Source organism: Stegostoma tigrinum, chromosome 16 (assembly GCF_030684315.1).
Source record: "Stegostoma tigrinum isolate sSteTig4 chromosome 16, sSteTig4.hap1, whole genome shotgun sequence".
NCBI lineage: Eukaryota > Metazoa > Chordata > Chondrichthyes > Orectolobiformes > Stegostomatidae > Stegostoma > Stegostoma tigrinum.
This window is the reverse complement of record NC_081369.1, coordinates 41,378,061-41,402,539: the sequence shown is the minus strand read 5'-3', so window position 1 is coordinate 41,402,539 and position 24,479 is coordinate 41,378,061. Positions and strand designations below refer to the sequence as shown.

The 24,479-nt window shown below is 41.0% G+C and overlaps 1 protein-coding gene across 1 annotated transcript; it reads left to right on the top strand.

Moving 5' to 3' along the window:
* Positions 1-12,901: 12,901 nt before the first annotated feature.
* Positions 12,902-23,590, top strand: chst6 (carbohydrate sulfotransferase 6). The gene is made up of 2 exons (XM_048546725.2): positions 12,902-12,967; positions 20,911-23,590. Exon 2 carries the CDS (start codon positions 20,938-20,940, stop codon positions 22,126-22,128), a length of 1,191 nt encoding a protein of 396 aa, XP_048402682.1. The 5' UTR covers positions 12,902-12,967; positions 20,911-20,937; the 3' UTR covers positions 22,129-23,590.
* The last annotated feature ends 889 nt before the right edge of the window (positions 23,591-24,479 follow it).

The window sequence follows — 24,479 nt, the reverse complement described above, 5'->3', positions numbered from 1 at the left end:
TTAGCTGTAACAGGAATTAAGATATCGGTGTGAATCTGAACCATACGCTAACCATCTAGCCACTATGCTAATCTAAATAACCGTTATGCTGTGACCCAAACACTGATCCTTGCAGTTCTCCAGAAATTACAGTCTGCAAACCAAAATTAACTTCATTCTTACTTCATATTTCACACATTTGCAAAATTGTTATGGTGCAGAAGATGCCGTTCTGCCCATTATGCCTGCACCTATTTGACATTGATCATCTAACAGTTTGCAAAGCCCAATGAGTTTTAAAAAAAATTTGAGATGCAAAATCAAGCAGTTTCTTCCCTCACTGAAGATCCTGGTTTTATGAAACTCTTTTGGCCTTGGTGTGTTTCTCTCTGAAAGGATATTTGTGCAATCATTTCTCCCTTTCACAAAATGAAACTTTGCTTTACAGCAATATCTGGAACCATTAAACATTCCCAGATTGGATGCAGTGTGTGATCAACACCTGACTATGATTAGATTGGTGAGAGAACTTGGCAATGACGAGATGGAATTTGAGGACAGGCATTGGAGAAGATTGATGCAGTTACCATATCAAAGCCAAGAAAGAGCCATATCATGCTATAAATGGTTCTTGAGGAAATAAATGCTTTGGATTAAGAAAATTACTTAAATATTTCATTGGTAGCTTTGGTATCACCGTTAAGATCAGCTTTAACATTTTGATTTGTCTTGGCATTGTTTGCATTAGCAACATTATCAGGACCAGAATTAACTGTGATACTGCTGATATCCTTCAACAAGTTGCTGCATTAATAGTTCACCCAAACTGAACTTGAAGATTTCAATTTTAATCGCTCATTTATTCTGGGTTATCTTACTTGAACAAAAGACTGGCATATTCTAGATATCCAAGCCTGAATAATGCTAAGCATGTTTCTGGATGGCCCACAAAGTTCATGACCAATGTTTATAATAAATACATAAAGTGATATAATGCTGTAAAATTCAGACTTACGGGTTTTGTATCCACATACACCGGAGGAAGATTGACAAAGATCATTGGGAATAACTGCCTGCTAAGGAGCTGTGCTTGGTGAAAAAAAGCCTTTCCATGGCAACTCTTGCTTTAGTAAGAACTACATATCTGCCTAAGGGAGTCCAGAAATGAAATGTATCTTTTATGATTATACATAAAGCTTAGATAAAGAGAGATTCTGAACAGAAAAACAACAGATGAACAAATAAAATGTTTGCATTTTAAGCAAATAATATAAATCCACATGAAAGGTGGAGTAAAGTTTATTTTAGTAATGTAAATCATTCAAGAGATTAGGAACATTGTTACTTGCGTGTTAAACAAGTTTTGTGAAGTGTCAAGTAAATAGTATGACAACTACACAAATCAATAACAGGTATTGGGATTGTATTGGTCTCTACCAAAGCATTTTTTTGCCTAATTTATCTTGGCCCAGATTTTTGCCAAGTCAGAAAGCCTCTCTGATGTGCCAAATATTGTGGCAATCCTCAGAAATCCTAAATCCTGCCTCTGAAAAAATTAATTCCCATTTTCATAGGGCAAGAAATGAGTCAGTTTGGGATTTGCAAATGTGCAGTTTACAGATGCATCTGTGGACTTATATCATCGGCTGCTTTCACTTCTAGATGATCTTAGTGATGGGTGCATTAGGAACCTGAAATGTGCAGATTAGCTGGGGTAAACTGGTATATTGTTGCATATCTTGTGGATTTGTTTGGAGGATAGCCAGGCCTTGTGGAACGGTAAGAATCCTTAAGATCTGGGCTTGGAAGGACAAAAGCTGCTCTTTCGTAAAGGAAGGTGCATTTGAAGGAGGTAAATTACTGTTAGTGAGAGGCAATGTCCATGTTTGAATTGTTAAAATTAAACATGCTTGTACATCAAAAAATCAGTAAACTCTTTGGGACTGTGAGACAGCCAAAGTACTGTCAAAATTTGAACAACATTTCCCAAGTAAGTTACTCTTGGTTTTACAAGTGCACTTCTGGCTAAATTTATCAATAAACTGTAATTGCTTAAACAGGTATTCCACATATGTGACATGTTCTTCCCAAATACTACTATTGACTACATCATCTAAATGCATTACAGACTTATAAACCTGTTATGACTTGATTCTTCCTCTTGAACTACCACAGTTCCTGTGAGTAATAGTGTTCTGACAACAATGTTAGGTAAGGAATTACGGGATATCTTCCCAGTAATGGATGGAGAAGCAACAATATATATAAAACTCCAAAATGGTCTCAAATTTGGAGTAGGACTTATAAGTTCCCATGGCAATGTCCCTGATCTCCTTATTTTTCAAATGTTGACACATAATCCAAACTTCCTGTGCAAAACAGACCTGGACCAAAATCTTCATTGATGGCTGAAATAGAGCATTCAGCACAGCAACCGTTACTCCCACCGTTGACAAAGAAGCACCTCAATTGTTCTACGTTACTGCTTTGAAACTGCTGGTGGTGTGAAGATTCAAGAAGAAATTTTTGTAAGATTGTGAAGGCAAATAAACCCAGTTTCAAATGATTATGAACATGAGTAATGTTGCCATAGAACTTTCTGTGATGATCAAGCATTTTATTGCATGCATGCAAAACAATGTTACAAACTTCACTCATTCTTATGGACATCAAATCCCTGTGACGAAGCATCTTGACTGGCTATAAAATATGCATATATCATTTCTCGAAATTTGTGGCTGAGCACAAATGTGTGCTGAGACTCAGTATGTTGATGGAATTAGACACAGTTAGTATGCAAGACAAGGAGCACTTGGCTATTAACATCTTTATTGCTCAAAGGTCCAAACTCTCCATCAAAGCACATTATCTTGTACCTTTCCCTGCACTGGGTTTGATGGTGGGAATTTGTCTTTTAATCGGACAGGAGAATATCAGCAAGGAATCCTAGCTAGGAAAACTAGCAAGTAATATCAAAACTGACAGTAAGTGCTTCTTTAAACCAGAAAATAACAGGGAATTGAATAAACAGTTTGCGTCAATCTTCATGTTAAAATATCTTAATAGCACTCCAAAATCCAAAATAATCAAGGGAAGAAAGGGGTCGGGAAATAAACATGGAAACAAGAGAAAAAGTACAATGGAAAATAATAGAGCTAATGGCTGATAGGTTCTCTTGGCCTGATGGGTAGCTCCCTAGGATATTAAAGCAAGTAGTTAATAGTAATATTCCAAGAATCCTTAGATTCTGGAAATCCCAGAGGATTAGAAAACTGCCAAGTAACACTTTTTCTTTAGGAAAATGTTAAAACCTATTATAAAGGGTGTAATAGCAGAACATTTAGAAAAACATAACATAGTCAACATTGTTTCATGAAGGGAAAATTATGCCTGACAAATTCATTAAAGTTCTTCGAGAATGTAACAAGCAGGATAGATAAAGAAAACCAGTATGAAAAACAAAAAATAGATCACACTGGGAACAGTTTACTTCAGGTGAAAATAGAAATCCAAGAGACTATAATAATGGGGAAGACATTAAGTCGCAATGTTAGTGGTTGAAGGAAGGCACTAGGAAAAAGAACGTGGTAAAATAGGCTAAACCAGTGGGATTAGTTGAGGTAGTGAAGGAAATCCTAAGAGAAGTCGAGGAGCTGCATGAGAGTGCACATCTTAGTCACGGACTGGATAGTAAGATAGTGCCTGATCTCTACAAATACTTCACCTCTGTGAATAAGGTTTATTCAGGGAGCACAGGGTGCAATGGTAAAGAAGTTACAATATTGATAGATATGGGATCTGGTCAGTGTCTAATGCTAAGAGATGCAAGTATTTGCATTCCTTCTGAAATATTACCCAAGACAGTGTTAATCTGTGAAATAAATGGAGAGAGCTTTAGCATTCTCCTGTATAAGACAAGGCTGCAAAGTCCAGTCAAGCCTGGGGACGTGACAGTGGGAGTGATTGAAAGAGTGCCTATTTCAGAATACATATTGTTCTTGGAAACGACCGAGTCGGATCAAAGATGGGAATGAGGCTCCGTGTTCTGGAGAAGCCAAAGGGAAACCAGGGAACTGAGGAGTTAAAAGAAAAATACCTTGGAATTTTTCCTGAATCTGTGGTGACAAAATCCCATGGCTATGAGTTAAAGCGAGAAGGAAAATTAGAAAGACAAAGGAGTTGAGGTCCAATTAGCCAACACCCTGTTTGATGACACGGTAAAGGAAAAACCTGAAAAGGTACAGAATCAGGCAGAGGCTTTAAATTCTGAAAGATTAATGAAAGATTAAAAAGATGAGACCATAAAAGATTTATATCATAAAGCCTACTCATAAAAGAAGTTCAAATGTATTCCCGAATGTCATTATCTTAAGGATAGAATCCCAAGGCAGAAATAGCAACCGTGGTGGGTTAGTGAGGAGGAGAGGTGGGTGGAAATTCACGGGATTGTGTCATCGGTAGCATACAGGCTGGAATTATTGCAGGTAATACACAAATTACCTGTAGGAAGTTGCCTAGGATTGACGAAGACTCAGTCTAAGATACAGAAGCATTTATATTGGCCTGGATTACATACAGATGTAGTTCAATTTTGTTGTACCTGTCACACATGTTAAATGATAGGAAAGCCACGGGCAGTAATTAAACCAATGCTATTGATGCCAATTTCCACATTTGAAGAATGTTTTATGTGGGTTATGATTGATTGATTGTGTAGGTCCCTTCGCTAAAACCAAAAATGGGAGCCGGTGTTTGCTAACCATAATGGATGAGCCCAACAAATTTCCAAAGGCATTTCCATTACGGAATGTTCAGGCAAAAAAGATGATGGAGAAGTTGCTTGCTTTCTTTACCCATTACAGACAACCCACAGAGATTCAATCAGACCGAGAGTCCAATTTTACTGCCAAACTGTTTAAGGAGTCCACCGATCATTTAGCCATCCAACATCTTAAATCAAGCATGTACCAACCTGAATCCCAAGGAGCATTGAAAACATGGCATCAGACCCTAAAGACCATGCTGAGGGCTTATTGCCAGGATTATCCACATGATTAGGACAACGGTATCCCATTTATATTGTTTGCCAATAGAGATGCACCAAATGAATCGATTCAGTTTACTCCAATTAAATTGATATTTGGACACAAGAGGGCCTTTAAAATTAATTAAGGAAAAGTTGATAGGTCTGAAGTCAGAGATCTCACAGTTGGATTATGTATTTCAGGTGAGAGAGATTAAACAGAATAGGTGAATTAGTTAGATAACATTTGAAGATGGCACACTATCTAATGAAGCATGAAGCAGGTAAGAAATCTAAAATTCGTACATTTGCCCATGAGGATAAAATATTGGTGCTGTTACTAGTGGAAGGAGATCCCTTTAAAGCAAGGTTTAGTGGTCCCTGTCAGATTGAGAAGACATTAAGTCAGGAATTATCTGGTAAAGGTGACAGATAGAAAAAAAAATTATCAAGTAGGTCATGTGGATATCCTGAAACCTTACTCTGACAGGGAAAGGGAACTGGAGAAACAGGTATTAGTTTCTGCCTTTCAGAATGAGGAATCAAATCCAGATGATTGGATTTTGATGTGCCTAAAAATAAATTATGAGGAAGTCCTCAAAGAATGGGATAGCATAGTGAACTATCTGTCTCATGAACAAAGGACTGAATTGAAAGGCTTACTGCAGCTATGAGAATATGTAGGAATAGAATGGGGTGGACTAATATTATAGAACATGACGTTAAAGTAGGGAATGCTGTTCTGATAAAACAACACCCCAACAGGCTTAGTCCTCTGAAAGTAGCACAGGTACGGAAGGAAGTGGAAGTGATGCTCCAAGAAGATATCACCGAGTCAAAGCGAGTGAAGTTTGCTGATTGTGATCAGAGATAATGGGAACTGCAGATGCTGAAGAATCCGAGATAACAAAGTATGGATGAACACAGCAGGCCAAGAAGCATCTTAGGAGCACAAAAGCTGACGTTTCAGGCCGAGACCCTTCATCAGAAAAGGGGGCTGGGGAGAGGATTGTGAAATAAATAGGGAGAGAGGGGGAGGCGGACCAAAGATGGATACAGGAGAAGATAGGTGGAGAGGAGAGTATGGGGCCTCCCCACCCATACTCTCCTCTCCGCCTGTCGTCTCACTGTATGCCACTTACATTCACAAAGTTAGAATTACTTCACGGTTACAGGTGAGTACCTTTGACAGAGATAGTGAAAGAAATTTCTGTGTTTGTAACCCTAAATGGGCTCTATCAATTTAAAGTAATACCCTTTGGAACGAAGAAGGCAGCAGCCACATTTCAAGCACTTACGAGCAGAGTTGTGGCAGGATTAATTAATTGTGCCATCTACATAGATAAATTAGTGATCTTTAGCCATTCATGGAAAGATCACATGATGCACTTGGCAGAGATCTTTGAAAGACTACAGAATACAAAGCTGGTCATAAATGTAGCAAAAAAATATTCACAAAGGCGGAAGTGACATTTTTGGGCCATAAAATTGGACATGGAAGGATGACACTGAGGAACATGAAGATAAAGTCATTGAGGAATTTCCAAGACCATCCTTGAAGGAACAGGTGCTATCATTTTTGGGACTGAGCGGATTCTACCAATATTTAGCACAAAATTTGAGCAGTGTGGTGGCACCGCTGACACATTTGCTAAAGAAGAACACAAAATCTCGCTGGACAGAACAAAGCCAGGAGGCATTTGAGAATTTGAAAACTGTGTTAGCCACCACACCAGTTTTTGGCACACCAAATGTCTTGAAACCCTCTAAAACCACTATCGATGCATGTGATATAGGGGTTAGAGCTGTGTTGAAGATGACTGTTTATTGAAAGGCTAACCTGTTATTTTTCAAAGAAACTCAATATCCACCAGAGAAAATATTTCACCATTGAAACAGAGTTATTGTTTTTGGTAATGACCTTACAACATTTTAATGTTTATGTTACAAACAATGTATCGGAGATGGCTGTATATACCGATCACAACCCTCTCACTTTTTTAGAAAGATTTAAGTATAAGAATACAAGACTGTTTCATTGGAACCTTATGTTACAAACATTTAGTTTGTAGATTGTACATGTTGTGGGCTGTAAATATATTATTGCGGATGCATTATCGTGCGTTTAAAAGAAAAATGCGAAAAATAACTTTGAACACTACCGATCCAATGTTATATATGTATCCAGGATTTCTGTGAAATGTGTAACTTTACACTACTGACCTATTTATTTTGTGATGATGGTGATAAGATCAAAACAAAGAAGCCATCTTCTCATCATGATGGTTCATTTTTTTAAGGGGGGATATTTTGAAGTTGTGTGGAGTACTTGAAAATTGGAAGGCAGGAAGTTGGAATCTGTTTGTAAAAATGATAGGCGGGTAAGAGTGTGTAATCCCTTTATGAGGTGATGTGCTTTTCTAAACGTGGAGACTTAAACAAAAATGTGTCTGTAAGCAGCTGAAGAGGCACAGACAATTCTGAAACTGAAACATGTATCAGTCAATTATGTGACTGGAAACATTAGGCTTGTTTTGACGTGTTTGCAACTAGCTTGGCGATCAGTCAATTAATTTAAACCAAGCACTTGGAGATTGAAAACCAATGCATCCCAAAACCAGCCCAGTTCGTCCCCTCCCCCCACTGCACCACACAACCAGACCAGCTCTTCCCCTCCACCCACTGCATCCCAAAACCAGTCCAACCTGTCTCTGCCTCCCTGACCTATTCTTCCTCTCACGCATTCCTTCCTCCCACCCCAAGCCACACCTCCATCTCCTACCTACTAACCTCATCCCACTTCCTTGACCTGTCCGTCTTCCCTGGACTGACCTATCCCCTCCCTACCTCCCCACCTATACTCTCCTCTCCACCTATCTTCTTTTCTCTCCATCTTCGGTCCGCCTCCCCCTCTCTCCCTATTTATTCCAGAACCCTCACCCCATCCCCCTCTCTGATGAAGGGTCTAGGCCCGAAACGTCAGCTTTTGTGCTCCTGAGATGCTGCTGGGCCTGCTGTGTTCATCCAGCCTCACATTTTATTATCTTGGATTCTCCAGCATCTGCAGTTCCCATTATCACTGAATTTAAGTCTGGTGGCTTTGACAACCTCGGACCAATCCTAAGAAAACTGACAGGTCATTGAGGGTATATATGAAGAAGGTTTTTTGAAAATCGGTGTGAGAACGAACTGCCATCTGAAGAGTAAATATCTGGCACTAACAGAAATCTCTCAGCTCTCTGAGAAAGCACTATCCATTCATAAGGGTACCATAACACTCCTAGCTAAGATTCCTGACAGAAGAATTTACAGAGAAAGCATTCCTGACAGACCGTTCAGTGGAGAAGGCAAAGAACATTCCAGAAAACTTAACCTGGCTGCACTTTTGACAGTCAAAGTTTTAATTTATTTTTATTACTACTTGGATTTATACAAGTGGAATTTGTGTTTATTGGAACAGCATACCAGCAGAATTTTGTTCAGTTAGGTAATAGTTAGGAGTAGGGGGGATTTATTTGATTTGTTGGTAGTTCTGTTAATTTGTTCACTGTTAGAATTAAATAATGTTGCTTATAAAGTGAATATCAGGGATTTTCTTTGATTTAACCACTCCTTTTTAACAGATTACGTGAGATGAGGTGAGCTTTGCTGGGTGCTTTGGGTTCAATTATTAGAAGGGGGCCTCTACTCCCATCATAATAGATTGGGGGACTTGTGTATCAATTTTAATTATCAGAAGGGTTCAACCTTCCTTTCTAATAATAGTGAAGATGGCATTTGGTATGTTTACCTTTATTGGACAGTGCATTGAGTGTAGGAGTTGGGAGGTCATGTTGCAGCTGTACAGTACATTAGTTCAGCCACTATTGGAATAGTATGTCCAATTGTAATCACCCTGCAATAGGAAGGATGTTGTGAAACTTGAAAGGGTTCAGAAGAGATTTACAAACATGTTACCAGGGTTGAAGGGCTTGAGCTATAGGCAGAGGCTGGGGTTATTTTCCCTGGAGTGTTGAAGGCTGAGAGATGGCCTTATAGAGGTTCATAAAATAATGAGGGGCATGGATAGGCTGAATAGCCAAGGTCTTTTCCCCAGGGTGGGGGATTCAAAAACTAGAGGGCATAGGTTCAAGCAGAGGGGGGAAAGATTTAAAAGGCACCTAAAGGGCAACTTTTTCACACAGAGGGTGGTATGTGTATGGAATAAGCTGCCAGAGGAAGTGGTGGAACCTGGCACAATGACAACAATTAAAAGACATCTGGGTGGGTATATGAATAGAAAGGGTTTAGCGGAATACGGGCCAAATGCTGGCAAATGGGATCAAATTTATCTAGGATATCTGGTTGGCATAGACAAGTCAGAGTGAAGAGTTTGTTTCCATGCTATATATCCCTATGACTCTATAAGAGCCACCAGCAATCACTTAGCTGATCCTTATTAATTCACTGCCAACCCAGTAGAGGGTAAGTTGTTGGAGGAGATTCTGAGGGATATAGAAGCATTTGGAAAGGCAAGGACTGATTAGGGATAGCCAGCATGGCTTTGTGCGTGGGAAATTGTGTCTCTTAACTTGATTGAGTTTATTGAAGAAGTAACAAGAAGATAGATAGACATTGCCTTTGACAAGATTTGGCATGGTAGATAGGTTAGGAAGGTTAGATCACATGGGAGCCAGGGAGAGACAGTCTGTTGGATTCAAAATTGGCTTGACAGCAAGAGACAGTGAGTGATGGTAAAGCATTGTTGTTCAGACTAGAGGCTGTGACCTGAGGTGTGCTGCAAGAATCTGTGCTGGGTCCACTGTTGTTTGCCATTTATACAAATGGTTAGGACGAGAACATAGAGGTTTGCAGAGAACACCAAAATTGGTGGTATAGAGGACAGCAAAAAAGGTTATCTAAAAGTACAAGATCTTGATCAGCTGGGCCAATGAGTCAAAGAGTGGCAGATGGAGTTCAATGTACTTGATGAAGTCTAGAAGGCTGAGGGAGGATCTGATTGAAACTGAGAGAATACTGAGAGGCTTGGAATAGAGTGAACATTGAGAAAATGTTTCAATCGTAGGAGATACTAGGACCCAACAGCATAGCCTCACAGTGAAGGGATGGCCCTTTAAAACTGAGAATGAGGAGGGTGCAGACTCTATGGAATTCATTGTTGCAGAAGGCTGTGGAGGCCAAGTCATTGAGTGCCTTTAAGACAGTGTAGAAGTTGTTGATTGTAGGGGCTATCAAGTGTTGCAGGGAGAAGGCAGGAGGATGAGGTTGAGAAAAACATCAGCCATGATAAAATGCAGAGCAGATTCAATGGGCTGAATGGCTTAGTTCTTCTCCTATATCTTATGGTCTGTGGCATATTATTTCAAAACACAGCAGCAAGAACAACTGAAGAAACATCACCAGAGGAGAGGAAGGCAGACTGCGAAGGACAGCTGCATTGATTTAGGCTACCAAGTGTCTTTAAAATGAAATAAAGGTTCCCTCCCAGAGCCCATTCTGGAAGAAAGGTGGAAGAAATCTCCAACTACTCAACTGCAAAAGCATCACACTGCTGAATTCTGACTTCAGGTTTACAAATCTTTCACTTTGAAAGATAAATCTTCAAGCAAGTAACTGACTTACAGTGATAATGGATTGAATTGACTTCCAGCTTTATAAATACCTTTTATTTGTTCCTACTTTTAATCACAGATTAATAGAATTTCACTACCAAAGAAGGCCATTCAACCTGTCATGTCAGTACCAGCTCCTGAAAACGCTACCCCAGCTAGTCCCACTCTCCAGCCTTATCTCTGTAGCCTTCTAACTTCATCACTTTCAAATATATATCCAGCTCTGTTGAAACCTCCCAGGAAATCTGCCTCGACCACTCTCCCATTTTGAAACCTAACAACTATCTGAATAAAGAAGAGTTTCGTCATCTCACTTCTTGTGCTCCTTCTGAAACAAACTTGAACCCCTAGTTATTGACATACCAAGCCGTGGAAACAGAATATCCTTCTTCACCTTGTCAAAACTGATCATAACTTTGAACACCTCAATAATGTGATCCATTTTACATTATAATCATGTTAGCTCACTAATCTTCGGTCTTGTATCAAAAATAAATTGTTGCTGCGGGTTATTTTTAAACTGGCACATGCAAACAATCTAAAAATGTATTCAAATGAGTAATATTATCTGGAATAAGGCACTGCCTGAAAGGGGGAATTCAGATTCAACAGCGCTTCTGCGCTACACCATTCTGGTTCTACGTGCAATGGGGCAGCTCCATTTACAGGCGCTACAGTCCGTAAAGATGGACGCGAAAACTCCGCCTCATGCACAAGAATCATAGCGACAGCGGTGTTTTAACATAACTCATCTCATTACGTGTTCTGTGAATAAAAAAAGCTCGGCAATGCTGAAATCTGGCAAATTATTTTGTTTACTTTTCTGAAATGTGGATGACTTTTTTTCTGATAAATTATCCTGAAATAAATCAGAGGCTATTTCCCTATCGCTTAGTGTCATAGAATCCCGACAGTGTGGAAACGGGCCATTCACCCGACCATCCGATGAGCATCTTAGCCAGAGTCACGTCCTTCCCCTGTAAACCTGCACTTACCATGAGTAGTCCACCTAGCCTGCGCACGATAGGCAGTTTAGCATGGCCAATGCACTTAAAGTGTACATCTTGGGAGTTTGGGAGGAAACCCATACAGACACGGCGGTGGGGGGCGGGGGGGTAGAGCAAATTTCTCCAGTCCAGGTTTCGAAGGGTGGGGGTGTTAATGTCGAACCTAGGTCCTCTGGCGGCATGAGGCATCAGTACTAACCACAGAACCACCGCGCCACCAGAACTGACTGAAACTCCATGAACTGTTGGGGAACTGTGGGACAGGGGTGAAAAACAAGAAATGAACCGGCAATAGATGAGCACGTACAAGTGAATGGGAACAACGCTGCCAAGAGCGGAGGTCTCAGACTATTGAGGAACGATCCTGTCATTCGGGCCAGTGTATGGCTTGTTCAGCGAGTTACATCCAGTGAAAGGAAACTGTACACGTTTACACGCACGATGGCCCATTTACAAGGCAACACCCCGCCCCCTTCGCTCCTTTCTGTATTTTGTGGTTTATAGAATAAGAGTTCACGCCCAATTTCTTTTTCCAAGCTCCCCCCGAATTTGCAACCAGAATGAACAAACCTTTAACAAAGAGGATTTGGTGTTGTAAGATACCGTTTCTTTAACTAGAGATAACGGGGCCGCTCGCTATTTCTCGCTTTTCAGCTGGAACGTTCTGAGTAAGTTCTTTGGTGTATGTGTGTGTGTGTGTGTGTGTGTGGAAACGCAGTTGTGGGGGAGTGTACCTGCTCAGAGCACAGGGTGGCATTTGGGTGAAGGTGTTCCAAACAGGAGAGAGCTGATCACGTCTAACTCGCTAAAGACAGCTCAATGCGAGGAAGATTACAGTCCGAGCTAGAGACCACCGTCATCTGAATCAGGCGGTCCGCAATCGACAGTTTGGAAATCAAGAACCCTTAGTGTTCAAGAGGGATTACATCTTAGCCAGAGTTGCAGAACTGACAGGCGAGTACGGTGAAAAATCGTCAATTTCTTTTTTTTAAAAAATGGATCAAAACACTTTTACTTTCTGTGATTCGATAAATCTCAAGGTCGTACAGACTATCGATGCGTTTGGACTGAATTGGCATGATATTTCCACAAATCAGCAAATGTAGATGGGGGGGAAGGAAATCGGGGCTTGTGTTTTTGTCTGTCTGAGGCTGCTGTCGACTTTCTCAACCAGCCAGAAATGCAGCAGGATTTCCTTCAAAGAACGGTTTGTGGAAACAGATATATATTGTTTCAACCGGGTTTTATTAACAGACATTTAGACCGACAAGCGGACAGGGAGGTGTTGGTGGGATGCAAAAACAAGACAGTGCAGGAGAAACTTAGCGGCTGTAACGGCGGCCGAGGTGAGAAAACAAGAGTTAACATTTGAAGCCTTCTTCAGCGCTGCGGAGAGAGGAATGTGGACCCCGTGCGGCCAGATGGGATTAGTTTAGAATGGCATCATGGCTGGCACAGACATGGAGGGCCGAAGGGCCTGTTCCTTTGCTGGACTGTTCTGTGCCTATTCAGTCAAACTGTGGATTTGGGAACATTTGTGATGTTGGAAGCAGCTGGGCTTTCGAAACGTACTTCCTGCCATGTGAAACCCAGCCGCGTTGTGGGGGTGGGGTGGAGGGGGGGAGGTAGAGTGCGGAATGGGAGTTGGTGGAGGAAATGGAGAATTTGAGAGTGATCCATTTGGTAATGTTAATTCAGCGGGTACTTGTAGTGACAACATTTGGTGGTAGATAGATCGTTCCTACAGCGCACTGCTGGGTGAGAATATTGGGAGACAAATGTCCCCACCACCGCTAGTTTTCACCTGCTGCGTGAATCGTTTTGACCTGACATTTAATGAACTCGGAAAAGGGACTTAAAGGCAAAAACTTTGTACGGAATCGCTTCCCCAAATTACACGGATTGCGTCTGGGTGGGTGGCGGGAGCGTCTCCTTTTTTTTGGAAAAATGACAAACTATGAGAAATTATTACCAGTAATATTTTAAAATCTTATTTGAACGATTCAATTTTTATTTCTGTGATGGTAAAAGCTTATGGACAGCTGGAGTTTCCATCCTTTTGTGGAGTGATGTGAAATTCAACTTCACCCAGCTACACGAGTGTGTTTTGTTACTGTCAAAGGCGTTGGATTTTTTTTAAAGAATCCCGACAGTTGTGGACACAGGCCCTTCAGCCCAACAAGCCCCCACCAACGCTCAGAACATCCCACCCAGACACAATCCCCAATCTACACATCCCTAAACACTGTGGGCAATTTAGCATGGCCAATTCACCCAGCCCGCACATCTTTGGACTGTGGGAGGAATCCCATGCAGACACAGGGAGAATGTGCAAACTCCACACAGACAGTCGCCTGAGGCTGGAATCGAACCTGGGCTGGCATGCTGTGAACAGAGATAATGGGAACTGCAGATGCTGGAGTATCCAAGATAACTAAGTGTGAAGCTGGATGAACACAGCAGGCCAAGCAGCATCTCAGGAGCACAAAAGCTGATGTTTCGGGCCTAAACCCTTCATCAGAGAGGGGGATGGGGAGAGGGTTCTGAAATAAATAGGGAGAGAGGGGAGGCGGACCGAAGATGGAGAGAAAAGAAGATAGGTGGAGAGGAGAGTATGGATGGGGAGGTAGGGAGGGGATAGGTCAGTCCAGGGAGGAAGGACAGATCAAGGAGGCTGGATGAGGTTAGTAGGTGGGAAATGGCGGTGCGGCTTGAGGTGGGAGCAGGGGATAGGTGAGAAGAAGAACAGGTTAGGGAGGCGGGACGAGCTGGGCTGGTTTTGGGATGCAGTGGGGGGAGGGGACAAGTTGGGCTGGTTTTGGGATGCAGTGGGGGAAGTAGAGATTTTGAAGGTTGTGAAGCCCATATTGATACCAGTGGGCTGCAGGGTTCCCAAGCGGAATATGAGTTGCTGTTCCTGCAACCTTCGGGTGGCATCATTGTGCCACTGCAGGAGGCCCATGATGGACATGTCGTCTAAGGAATGGGAGAGGAAGTTAAAATGGTTCGCGACTGGGAGGTGCAGTTTTTTATTGCGAACCGAGCAGAGGTGTTCTGCAAAGTGGTCCCCAAGCCTCAGTTTAGTTTCCCCAATGTAGAGGAAGCCACACTGGGTACAGTGGATACAGTATACCACATTGGCAGATGTGCAGGTGAACATCTGCTTAATATGGAAAGTCATCTTGGGGCCTGGAATGGGGGTGAGGGAGGAGGTGTGGGGGCAAGTGTAGCACTTCCTGTGGTTGCAGGGGAAGGTGCCAGGTGTGGTGGGGTTGGAGGGGAGTGTGGAGCAGACAAGGGAGTCATGGAGAGAGTGGTCTCTCCGGAAGGCAGACAAGGGTGGGGATGGAAAAATGTCTTGGGTGGTGGGGTCAGATTGTAGATGGTGGAAGTGTTGGAGGATGATGCGTTGTATCCGGAAGTTGGTAGGGTGGTATGTGAGAACGAGGGGGATCCTCTTTGGGCGGTTGTGGCGGGGGCGGGGTGTGAGGGATGTGTTGCGGGGAATGCGGGAGACACGGTCAAGGGTGTTCTCGACCACTGCGGGGGGAAAGTTGCGGTCCTTGAAGAACGTGGACATCTGGGATGTGAAGTTGCACTGCTAACCACTGTGCCGCTGTTCCATCCTAAATCTGCTCGTTTGTTGAATCTGGTCTGCCTTCAGAATACAGTCTGCCCGCCATAATTCAAAGTCAATTTTTTCTTTAAAATTTAAATTAGCCCTGTCAATTGACGTGAAAAGTAATACAGCTGAAAGAAAATTCAAAAATAAAGAAAATAATTATCACATCATTTGAAATTAAAAAAAGCTTTAAATCAGATGGAGCAGCCTGGTGAACTAAGTAAACTCAGGCATTGATTTCTGAACGTGCAAATAGAGAGTAGAAGCTGTCCAAGCCTACTCTGCTACTCAATAAGATTATGGTTTATCTAATTTTAACCTCAATTTATTGTTCCAACCTGCTGTCAATTACCAAAATAGGAATAAAAAGTTAAGGAGACGGACTTTGAATTCAAAGGAATTTGGCACTATAGCCACTCCCAAATATTGTTCAATAAAATAAACAGAAGACCAAGAGTTTCTCTCTAGTTTCCTTACACCTATTTCTGACACAGAAGTTTTCATGCCCATTGACAATCAATATTTCTGTTCTCAAACGGTTTCTGAATGGTTCAGTTAAGATTAGATTCCCTACAGTGTGGAAACAGGCCCTTCAGCCCAACAAGTCCACACTGCCACTTGAAGCATCCCACCCAGACCCATCCTCCGATAACCCACACACCCCTGAACACTATGGGCAATTTAGCATGGCCGATCCACCTAGCCTGCATATCTTCGGACTGTGGGAGGAAACCGAAGCATCCGGGGAAAACCCATGCAGACATGGGGAGAATGTGCAAACTCCACACAGACAGTCATCCAAGACTGGAATCGAACCTGGGTCCCTGGCGCTGTGAGGCTGCAGTGCTAGCCACTGAGCCACCATGCCGCCCTAATGTACAACTTATCCAATTGAGCTGGGAATCCCTTGCAATAATACAAAAATTGCCCTTAAATTTGTTGACATTTGATATAGCAAATACAACTTTGCACTTTGCACCCAGGGGCTGTTAAAATCAGCCTTCAGTCTGTTTTATCTATGTTCTGTGTCTTGGGATTTAGATAGCACTTTTGAACTAGACAAAAAACCTCCCAACCTTTCTTTGGAGTGTTATCAAATACAGTGTGATACTAAACAGAGATAACTGATCTGATGGAGGTGGAAGCAGGTAGCCTTGATGACAGTCTGCCTGGAAGCTCATTTGTAAGGATGTAATGCCAGGTTTTTAAACAGGTTGTTTCAGGCTCGGTTACCAGTGAGAGAGATGAAGTAAATGGCTAGGAAATGGAGTTTGTGGCAGAGACAAAAGGCAACGGCTTTAGTTGTTCCAACATTTATTTGAAGGAAATTCCTGGTCATCTTTATGTGGAGAATCAAGGATGGTAAAGGATCAAGAGAGATAGTGGTGGTGACATAATGCTGGATTCGTGTGAAGCTTGATTTGTGTTTTCAAAGTGCACAGTTAACTGTTAGGTGAAAATGGAACTGTGCTTGGCTATGTTCACCCTGATGACTGAGAAAACTGCCAACCCTCATTGTCAATTTAAATCTGAATAATAGGAACCAAGGACCATATCCCTTAAAACACTATTTATCAAAAATTAATGACCGATTTACCATCCACTGCTATTTGTGGAAGAATGTTCCAAACATCTGCGCTCTTTGTGTGTGGAAGTGCTTCTTAACATCACACCTGAACAGTCTTGCCCCAATTCTAAGAACTATGTCCCTTATTTCTAGAATCCCCATGCAATGGAAGTAGTTTATCTTTATCTACACTGTCTATTCCTGTTATCTTGAAGACTTTGATTAGATCATCCCTTGACCTTTCAAATTCTAGAGAAAACAGGCTTACTTTATATAATGGATCATCTCAACATAACCACTGAAATCTGGGTATCATTCTCGTGAACGTACAGTCTCTTCCCTCCAAGGCTAATATATCCTTTCTAAGGTGTGCGGCCCAGATCTGCTCATAGTACTTCACGTAGGGTCCAACTAGGGTTTTGTATAACGCATCACAACCTCTGCATCCTCATGCTTTAATGAACTGTTGGACAAAGTACTGGGACATGTGGCATCATAGGAGCAATGCTTTGAGCAGAAAGTGGGGATGGGGAAGTCAAATTGTTTAACACTTACGTAATTGTAATGGATTGGAGAAAAAAAATGAAATTAGTTCCCTGAATTCCAAGTGCAATTAAAGTGAAATATTTGATGATATTTAAAAGCATAACATATGGATGTTAAGATTAATTAAGATTGAAGAATCAAAATTGATCAGACAACATTTTTCCATGAGGTAATGTAGATGTGATTAAAACTGATAAAATTAATGAAGATGTTTCTGGAACTACCTAACTTCTAAAAAAAAGACTGTAAAATAAAAATTCCTTAATTTTACTCAAAATTTCATACAAACAATACAGAGGGGTGAAAATAAAATTACAAAACATCTAAGTAACACAAATTCTGATAGGAGCATTTATATCCAGTAAATAAATTCTGAGCTTTCTCTCAATGTAACTTTAATTGTGCAGTTGCTGATGGATGATTGGGTCTATCTGAGATAAAATAACCATTGTGTATGTTATACTCATGCTAATATTATCAGTGCTTCTTGATTATTGACATGCACTTACATTGCTCTGTTAAAAAAGAAGAATTTGCTACAGACTTTCATAGAAGCAGTGCCAAACAAAAGAAACTATGCCAAGAAAAGGACTTTCAAAGATCAGCGGAAATGTATGTTTAAGGAAGGTCTTAAATGGGTGGGGGTCCTGGTGAGGCAGAGAAGAATAAAGGTGCAGAATCTAAGACTGAGGTGCACGCTTAACTCACAAACAAAACAGGAATTGCTGGCAAGACTGTGCAGGTCTGGCAGCATCTGTGGAGGGAAGCATAGTTAACACTTTGGGTCTAGTGAACTTTGGTTTTGTTTCTGATTTCAAGCATCCGCAGTTCCTTTGGTTTCTTGTTCTTGATTGTCAGTGTGGGGTAAAGGGACTTAGTGATACATTAGAAACCAGAGTGAAAGAACTGCAGAGTGAATGAAGGTTTGGAAGTGAAAGCTGGGACACCACCAGACACACACCACCCTCTGTGTGAAGAAGTTGCCCCTTAGGTCCCTTTTAAATTATTCTCCTCTAACCTTAAACCTATGTCCTCTAGATTAGGACTTGCTCATCCCAGGGAAAATGCCTTGTCTATTTCCCCTATCCATGCCCGTCATGATTTTATAAACCTGAATAAGATCACCCCTTAGCTTCTGATGCTCCAAGAAAAATGGCCCTAACCTATACAGCCTGTTCCTATATCTCAAAGCCTCTAACCCTGGCAACATCCTTGTAAATCTTTTCTGAACCTGTTCAAGTTTCACAACATCTGTCTTACAACAGGGAGAGCAGAATTGCACGCAGTATTTCAATAGTGACCTAACCAATGTCCTGTACAGCCGCAAGATGACCTCCCAACTCCTGTACTCAATCCACTGTCCTATAAAAACAAGCATACCAAACACCTTCTTCACTATCCTTTCCACCTGTGACTCCTCTTTCAAGGAATTATGAACGTACACTCCAAGGCATCTGTCCAAGTTTCAGTTGTACTCTGAGGTAACTTTCTTTGCTTTCATTACACTTCCAATTTTAGTGTCATCTACAAACTTACTAACCATACCTCCTAAGCTCAATTCCAAATCATTTATATAGATGATGAAAAGCAGTGGACCCAATACCGATCCTTGTGGCACATCTCTGATCACAGGCCTCCAGTCTGGAAAGCAACCCTCCACGGTCAGCCTCTGACTTCTACTTTCCAGCCAGTTCAGACTGCGGCTCTTCAAGAAGACAGCTCATCATCACCTTCTCAAGAGCAAGTAGGGATGGGCAATAAATACTGGCTAGCTAGTGATGACCATCTACCACGAGTGAATAAAAAAAATTCCCTGCATGCAAGGTGATAACAAGAATGTTCAGATAACTTTGCCCAGAGTGATATTATGCTGCTGGAAATTCTTATAGCATGACAAACAACAAGATGATATTTCCTATTATCAGGGTGGAGATGCATCTGTCTTCACTCTCCATCCCTGAGTTTAGCAAGACTAGTGAGGTCAGTCGAATTTGTATTAATGGTGTGCTCATCAAATTGTTAGTGCTCTTCACCGTCCACAAGTAGATAAAAAATTCAAAGAAAATGTTTCATTTTGGGGAAGAGGTGTGCATTAGGGTGGGATCGGGAGTTGGATAAGTGTTGTACCCACCTCAGAGAACTCAGAAATTGCTTTCATGGCAATTTCTGATGGTAATCCTGGTCTGAATCACTGATGTGTTTGCAATCCATGATGTGTCCCAGCAGATCTGTTTGCACCATCTATTATAGTCTGTGACCATAAAAAAAACCCAAGAAATAAGAACTGCACTGCCCAGAGTTCACTCCTGAAGTTATAACCATGAGACCACTGACATGGAAGTTGATTCTTCTGACCCAATTTACAACTAGGTGAACTAATAGAAAGATCACTTGAGAAGCTGCAGAAATGAGCCAAGTATTTTGGACTGCAGAAGTGTTGCTTACAAATCATTGTCTCTGTTTGCTTCTTTTTACCTTTCCCTCAGATATGACACTGAAACACTGAATTTTCTTAACGTCCAAAATCTGTGGGGTATAAAAATAAAGTTTCGAACTTCAATTGTAACCTCAGCTTCAATCTATTCAGTTCTGATTTTATTGGAGCTGTGACAGGTTCAGGTGATCAATCTGCTTTGATCACATTTTAATAAGGCTGCGTGCCTCACATTGTATCTCCATTTTAAATACAACAGGATACCTGGCAGCCAAAGGGAGGTGTGAATGATTGTGTCGAGGGGTTAGTACCTTTCCAGCACTGCTTGTGGATCAGTGAGAGCAGCAGGGTGTTTCCTCAACTAGCCCTGAAGCTAACTTGCTTTCCTTCCTGTGATTGACACCCTCCAATGTATGATTTGACCCTCCAAAAAATTTACTGAGCCCTCCCCGCACATGACCACTGACCCTCTAACTCTGCCCCTATCTTACACCCGCTACAAGCCCCACTTTACCATTTCCACTCAGTAGTAGGAAAAATATCTGAGGTTGGGATTATAAAGTGGGGCAGATTCTTTGCCTGACAGTGAGTTGGATTTGTTAATCTGCTGGCTTCAGGCAAGAAACCTGAATTATGCATACTGCAGAGTTAAATTCCGCAATGTCCATCCAGAATCCCTCACAACTTTTTAAATTCAGCACCTGCACAAACCATATCTCTACATCCCAAATGTGAACTCTGATTGGTGTTTGAACTTTGATATACAGGCAAAGTATAGGCATCAATAATAATTATATTATAGGTGCCATTACCTGCAAGAGATCTCATGCCAGCTGCAAAAATTGGAAAACATTGTATATGTGAAGCATTAATGGAGGGAAAGCTTTGATCTTGTGATTTCTGCTAGAACACAACCACCAGTAGGTTCTCCATCTGAATTTCCTGTGGGATTAGATAAAATAATTATTGCCTTAGCCAAGGAAATAAGACCCTGAAGATGATGTTTTATTTTTGTACTTTGTGAACCCTGCTTTCCTATCTTGTCAATTACTTTATAATTGAGTAGATTTGTAATTGTATAGATTTGAAGAAATCCTAAATCTGTTCTTTTATTTTACAGGTCAATACCACATTAGCAACCATCGCTATGGTGAGGCTAACATTCGTAACCACAAGCATTGCTGTATTTGTGGCTATTCAGACGTTTGCTTTAATCGTCATTTACTCCAGACAAAAGGTTCAATTATCGGTATCTAATAACCAGAATAACAAGGTTCACATTCTTATTCTTTCATCCTGGAGGTCAGGTTCTTCCTTTGTGGGGCAAGTATTTAGTCAGCACCCTGATGTTTTTTACTTAATGGAACCTGCCTGGCACGTGTGGGTAAATATGTATCAAAACAGTGCAAAGGTCTTGCAAATGGCAGTTCGAGACCTTATACGATCTACATTCTTGTGTGATATGTCAGTATTTGATGCCTACATGAAAGAAAACAGACTAGTGTCTGATTTGTTCCAATGGGAAGTCAGCAGAGCTCTCTGCTCACCCCCTACATGTGACTATTATGAAAGAACAGACCTCAGCAATGATGAAACTTGCAAGAAACATTGCAACATGTCTAAGTTTTTTAAAATGGAAGAAGCATGCAAAACATATAATCATATTGTGGTCAAAGAAGTGAGATTCTTTGAGTTAATGTCACTGTTTCCTCTCCTTTCTGATCCCTCACTGAACCTCAAAATCATCCACCTTGTTAGAGATCCTAGGGCTGTGATGAAGTCTCGTGGTAAATCATTCCATGCATTAATGCGAGACAATGGAATTGTTATCGGCACTCATGGAACATCCATTGAAAAAGACAAAGCTGAAGCATCAAACTATGAAGTCATGAAAGAAGTTTGCAGAAGTCACATACGGATTCATGAGACAGCAACCAAGCAAGCTCCTGACTTTCTAAAACAACGCTACATGATGGTGAGGTACGAAGATCTAGTAAGAGATCCACTTAATGAGATATCAACAATGTATAAATTTGCTGGTTTAGCTTTAACTCCAAAACTTAGGTCTTGGATATATAACATCACACATGGAGAAGGAGCTGGATCAGCATTCAAAATAACATCTCGGAATGCTAGAAGCATATCACAGGCATGGAGGACTGAGGTGCCATTTGAAAAAGTTTTGCAAGTACAGGATATCTGTCAGGGAGCCATGAATATTCTCGGATATCGATTAGTTCAGTCTGAACGTGAACAGAAACTATTATCTCTGGACCTTGTCTTACCCCTGAGAGAATACAAGTTTAGATGGTTGAGTTCTGCTGAAGACCCATCTTAAATCAGGGATGTCTTTTGGGCATCAAAGAACTTATATTGTGTTTGTCTGCTGTTTTTGATTTAAGAAAAACTTTATCAATCTTGTATGAAGTGCACAAAGATTGCTGGATCTTTACACAAATATTTTTGAGCTGACATTGCAATATTGTCGCTGGCTTCAAAAATAGGCCAGATGTTATTTTATTTTCTGTGATAAACAAAATTGGTCTCCAACTGTAGTACTACAGTTAGAAGATATTCACACGAAAATATGTAATTAATGCTGTATTTAACTGTTAATTTAGCAGTGGGATTATTTCATTTTTGAGAGGACAATGCATCTGTGATGAATTCTTTTAATATGTTTTGGTTTAATTTAGTGAAGACAAAATTATTAATTTTAAAATTGGGTGACTTGGGCCAGGAAGAAAAGTAGAAAGAAGGTCCCATTGCTATTTCATGGATTGTTTAGAAAAAAAACTATGTAAATTGCATTTCTGGCACAAGTTCACAAGTGGAACATTCACCAGCATATTTCATGCATAAAATTAATGGGCAGAATGTTGTGAGAAATGCACCAGTGGTTTCCCATTGTGTACATCCATCTGGCAAAAGTCACTCAATTAATTATATATTTTACTTTAAAGTTTACATTTAGGGAGGGTTTTACTTTCAAGTAAAGTGTGTGCTGAATCATTCCAAGCACTACAGGGCAATGGGCAACGGTTCAGAAAAAAATCTTAACTTATTATTTGATTATTCTTTTTGATGTAATCACAGCAAAGCACCAAGCTCAAAACAATAGGCCATATTTCTAGCCAGTGGAAGTTGAATGAAATCCCATATTGGCACAGCACAATGAAAGTAAATGTCTCTCTATTTTTCCCAAAAATGAGCTTTAATCTATTTTCAGAAGAAAATCTCATACCTCACCAATGCCATTACAGTTTATTTCTGTTTTCCATGCCAGTCATCCTTGTTGACTATCCAAATTCAATAGGAACATAAATCTTGGTATCATCCAAGATTAGCTATGTAATTGATGAATTGCTTCAGATCTAATTGGAGCAGATTCATGAGACAATTGAATATGTTAAGCTATTTGAACTCAGTTGAACAGTAACTGCTTCAGAGATAGTAGGAACTGTAGATGCTGGAGGACCTGAGATAACAAGGTGTAGAGCTGGATGAGCACAGCAGGCCAACCAGCATCAGAGGAGTGGGAATGCTGACGTTTCGGACCTAGACCCTTCTTCAGAAAACTGCTTACTGGGTTTTCCATTGAAGTTCACACACCTATGAACACACCCAGTCACACACTTGCTGAAGCATACCCACTCACATAATGGGCAAATTGTTGGGTTCTTGATTTATGATTGTATTGTAGTCACTTGGCACCAGTGTTTCTACAATGTATGCACTCAAAATTCAGACTGTACCAGTTCCTTTTGGCTTACGATTCATTACTTATGAGTTATTAAAAAATTGGGGAAAATTATTTTTTGTCTCTTTGCATGCAATACTGCTGTTTTCACTGTGGACAGTGGACATTTTGTCTGATACCTTAAGCCTTATTCCTCTGAATCTACTATGAATTGCAGATGTGAGCCAGTTAAATGCTTGAAGTAGCACTTGGAAGATAAAGTTTTATGTTACAATTCTACCAGCAACAACTTGCATTTAAAGAGAACTTTTATCATAGGAAAATTTCCAAAAAGGAGAAACAGGTGCCCGGGCAAGAGCTAAGGGAAATAACAAAAGCAACAAGATGCACAATATCCAAGCTTGGACTAATAAGTGGCAAGTAGCATTCAAGTCACAGAAGTGTCAGGCAATGAACATTTTCAACATGAGAGAGTAACCATTGCCATTTGGCATACAATAGTGGTACCATCACTGCATCACCCACAATCAACATCCTGCAGGCTACCATTGACCAGGCACTGAACTAGATCAGTCATACAAATACTGTAGCTACAACAGCAGTCAGTGACTAGGAATTTTGCAGTAGGCTACTCACCTTTTGTCTTCAAAATGCCTTTCCACAAGGTACAAAGCACAAGTCAGGAATGTAATGGAATATTGAAATAAAATAAAGAACTGCGGATGCTGGAAATCTGAAACAAACAAACAGCTCATGGTTAGCACTGTTGGCTCACAGCGCCAGGGACCTGGGTCTGATTCAGCCTTGGGTGTCTGTCTGTGTGGAGTTTGCACATTCTCCCCGTGTCTGCATGGGTTTCCTTTGGGTGCTCCAGTTTCCTCCCATAGTCCATAGCATGCAGGTTAGGTGGATTGGCCATGCTAAATTGCTCCATAGTATGTAGGGATGTGCAGGATAGATGGATTAGCCGTTGGGAATGTGATATTACG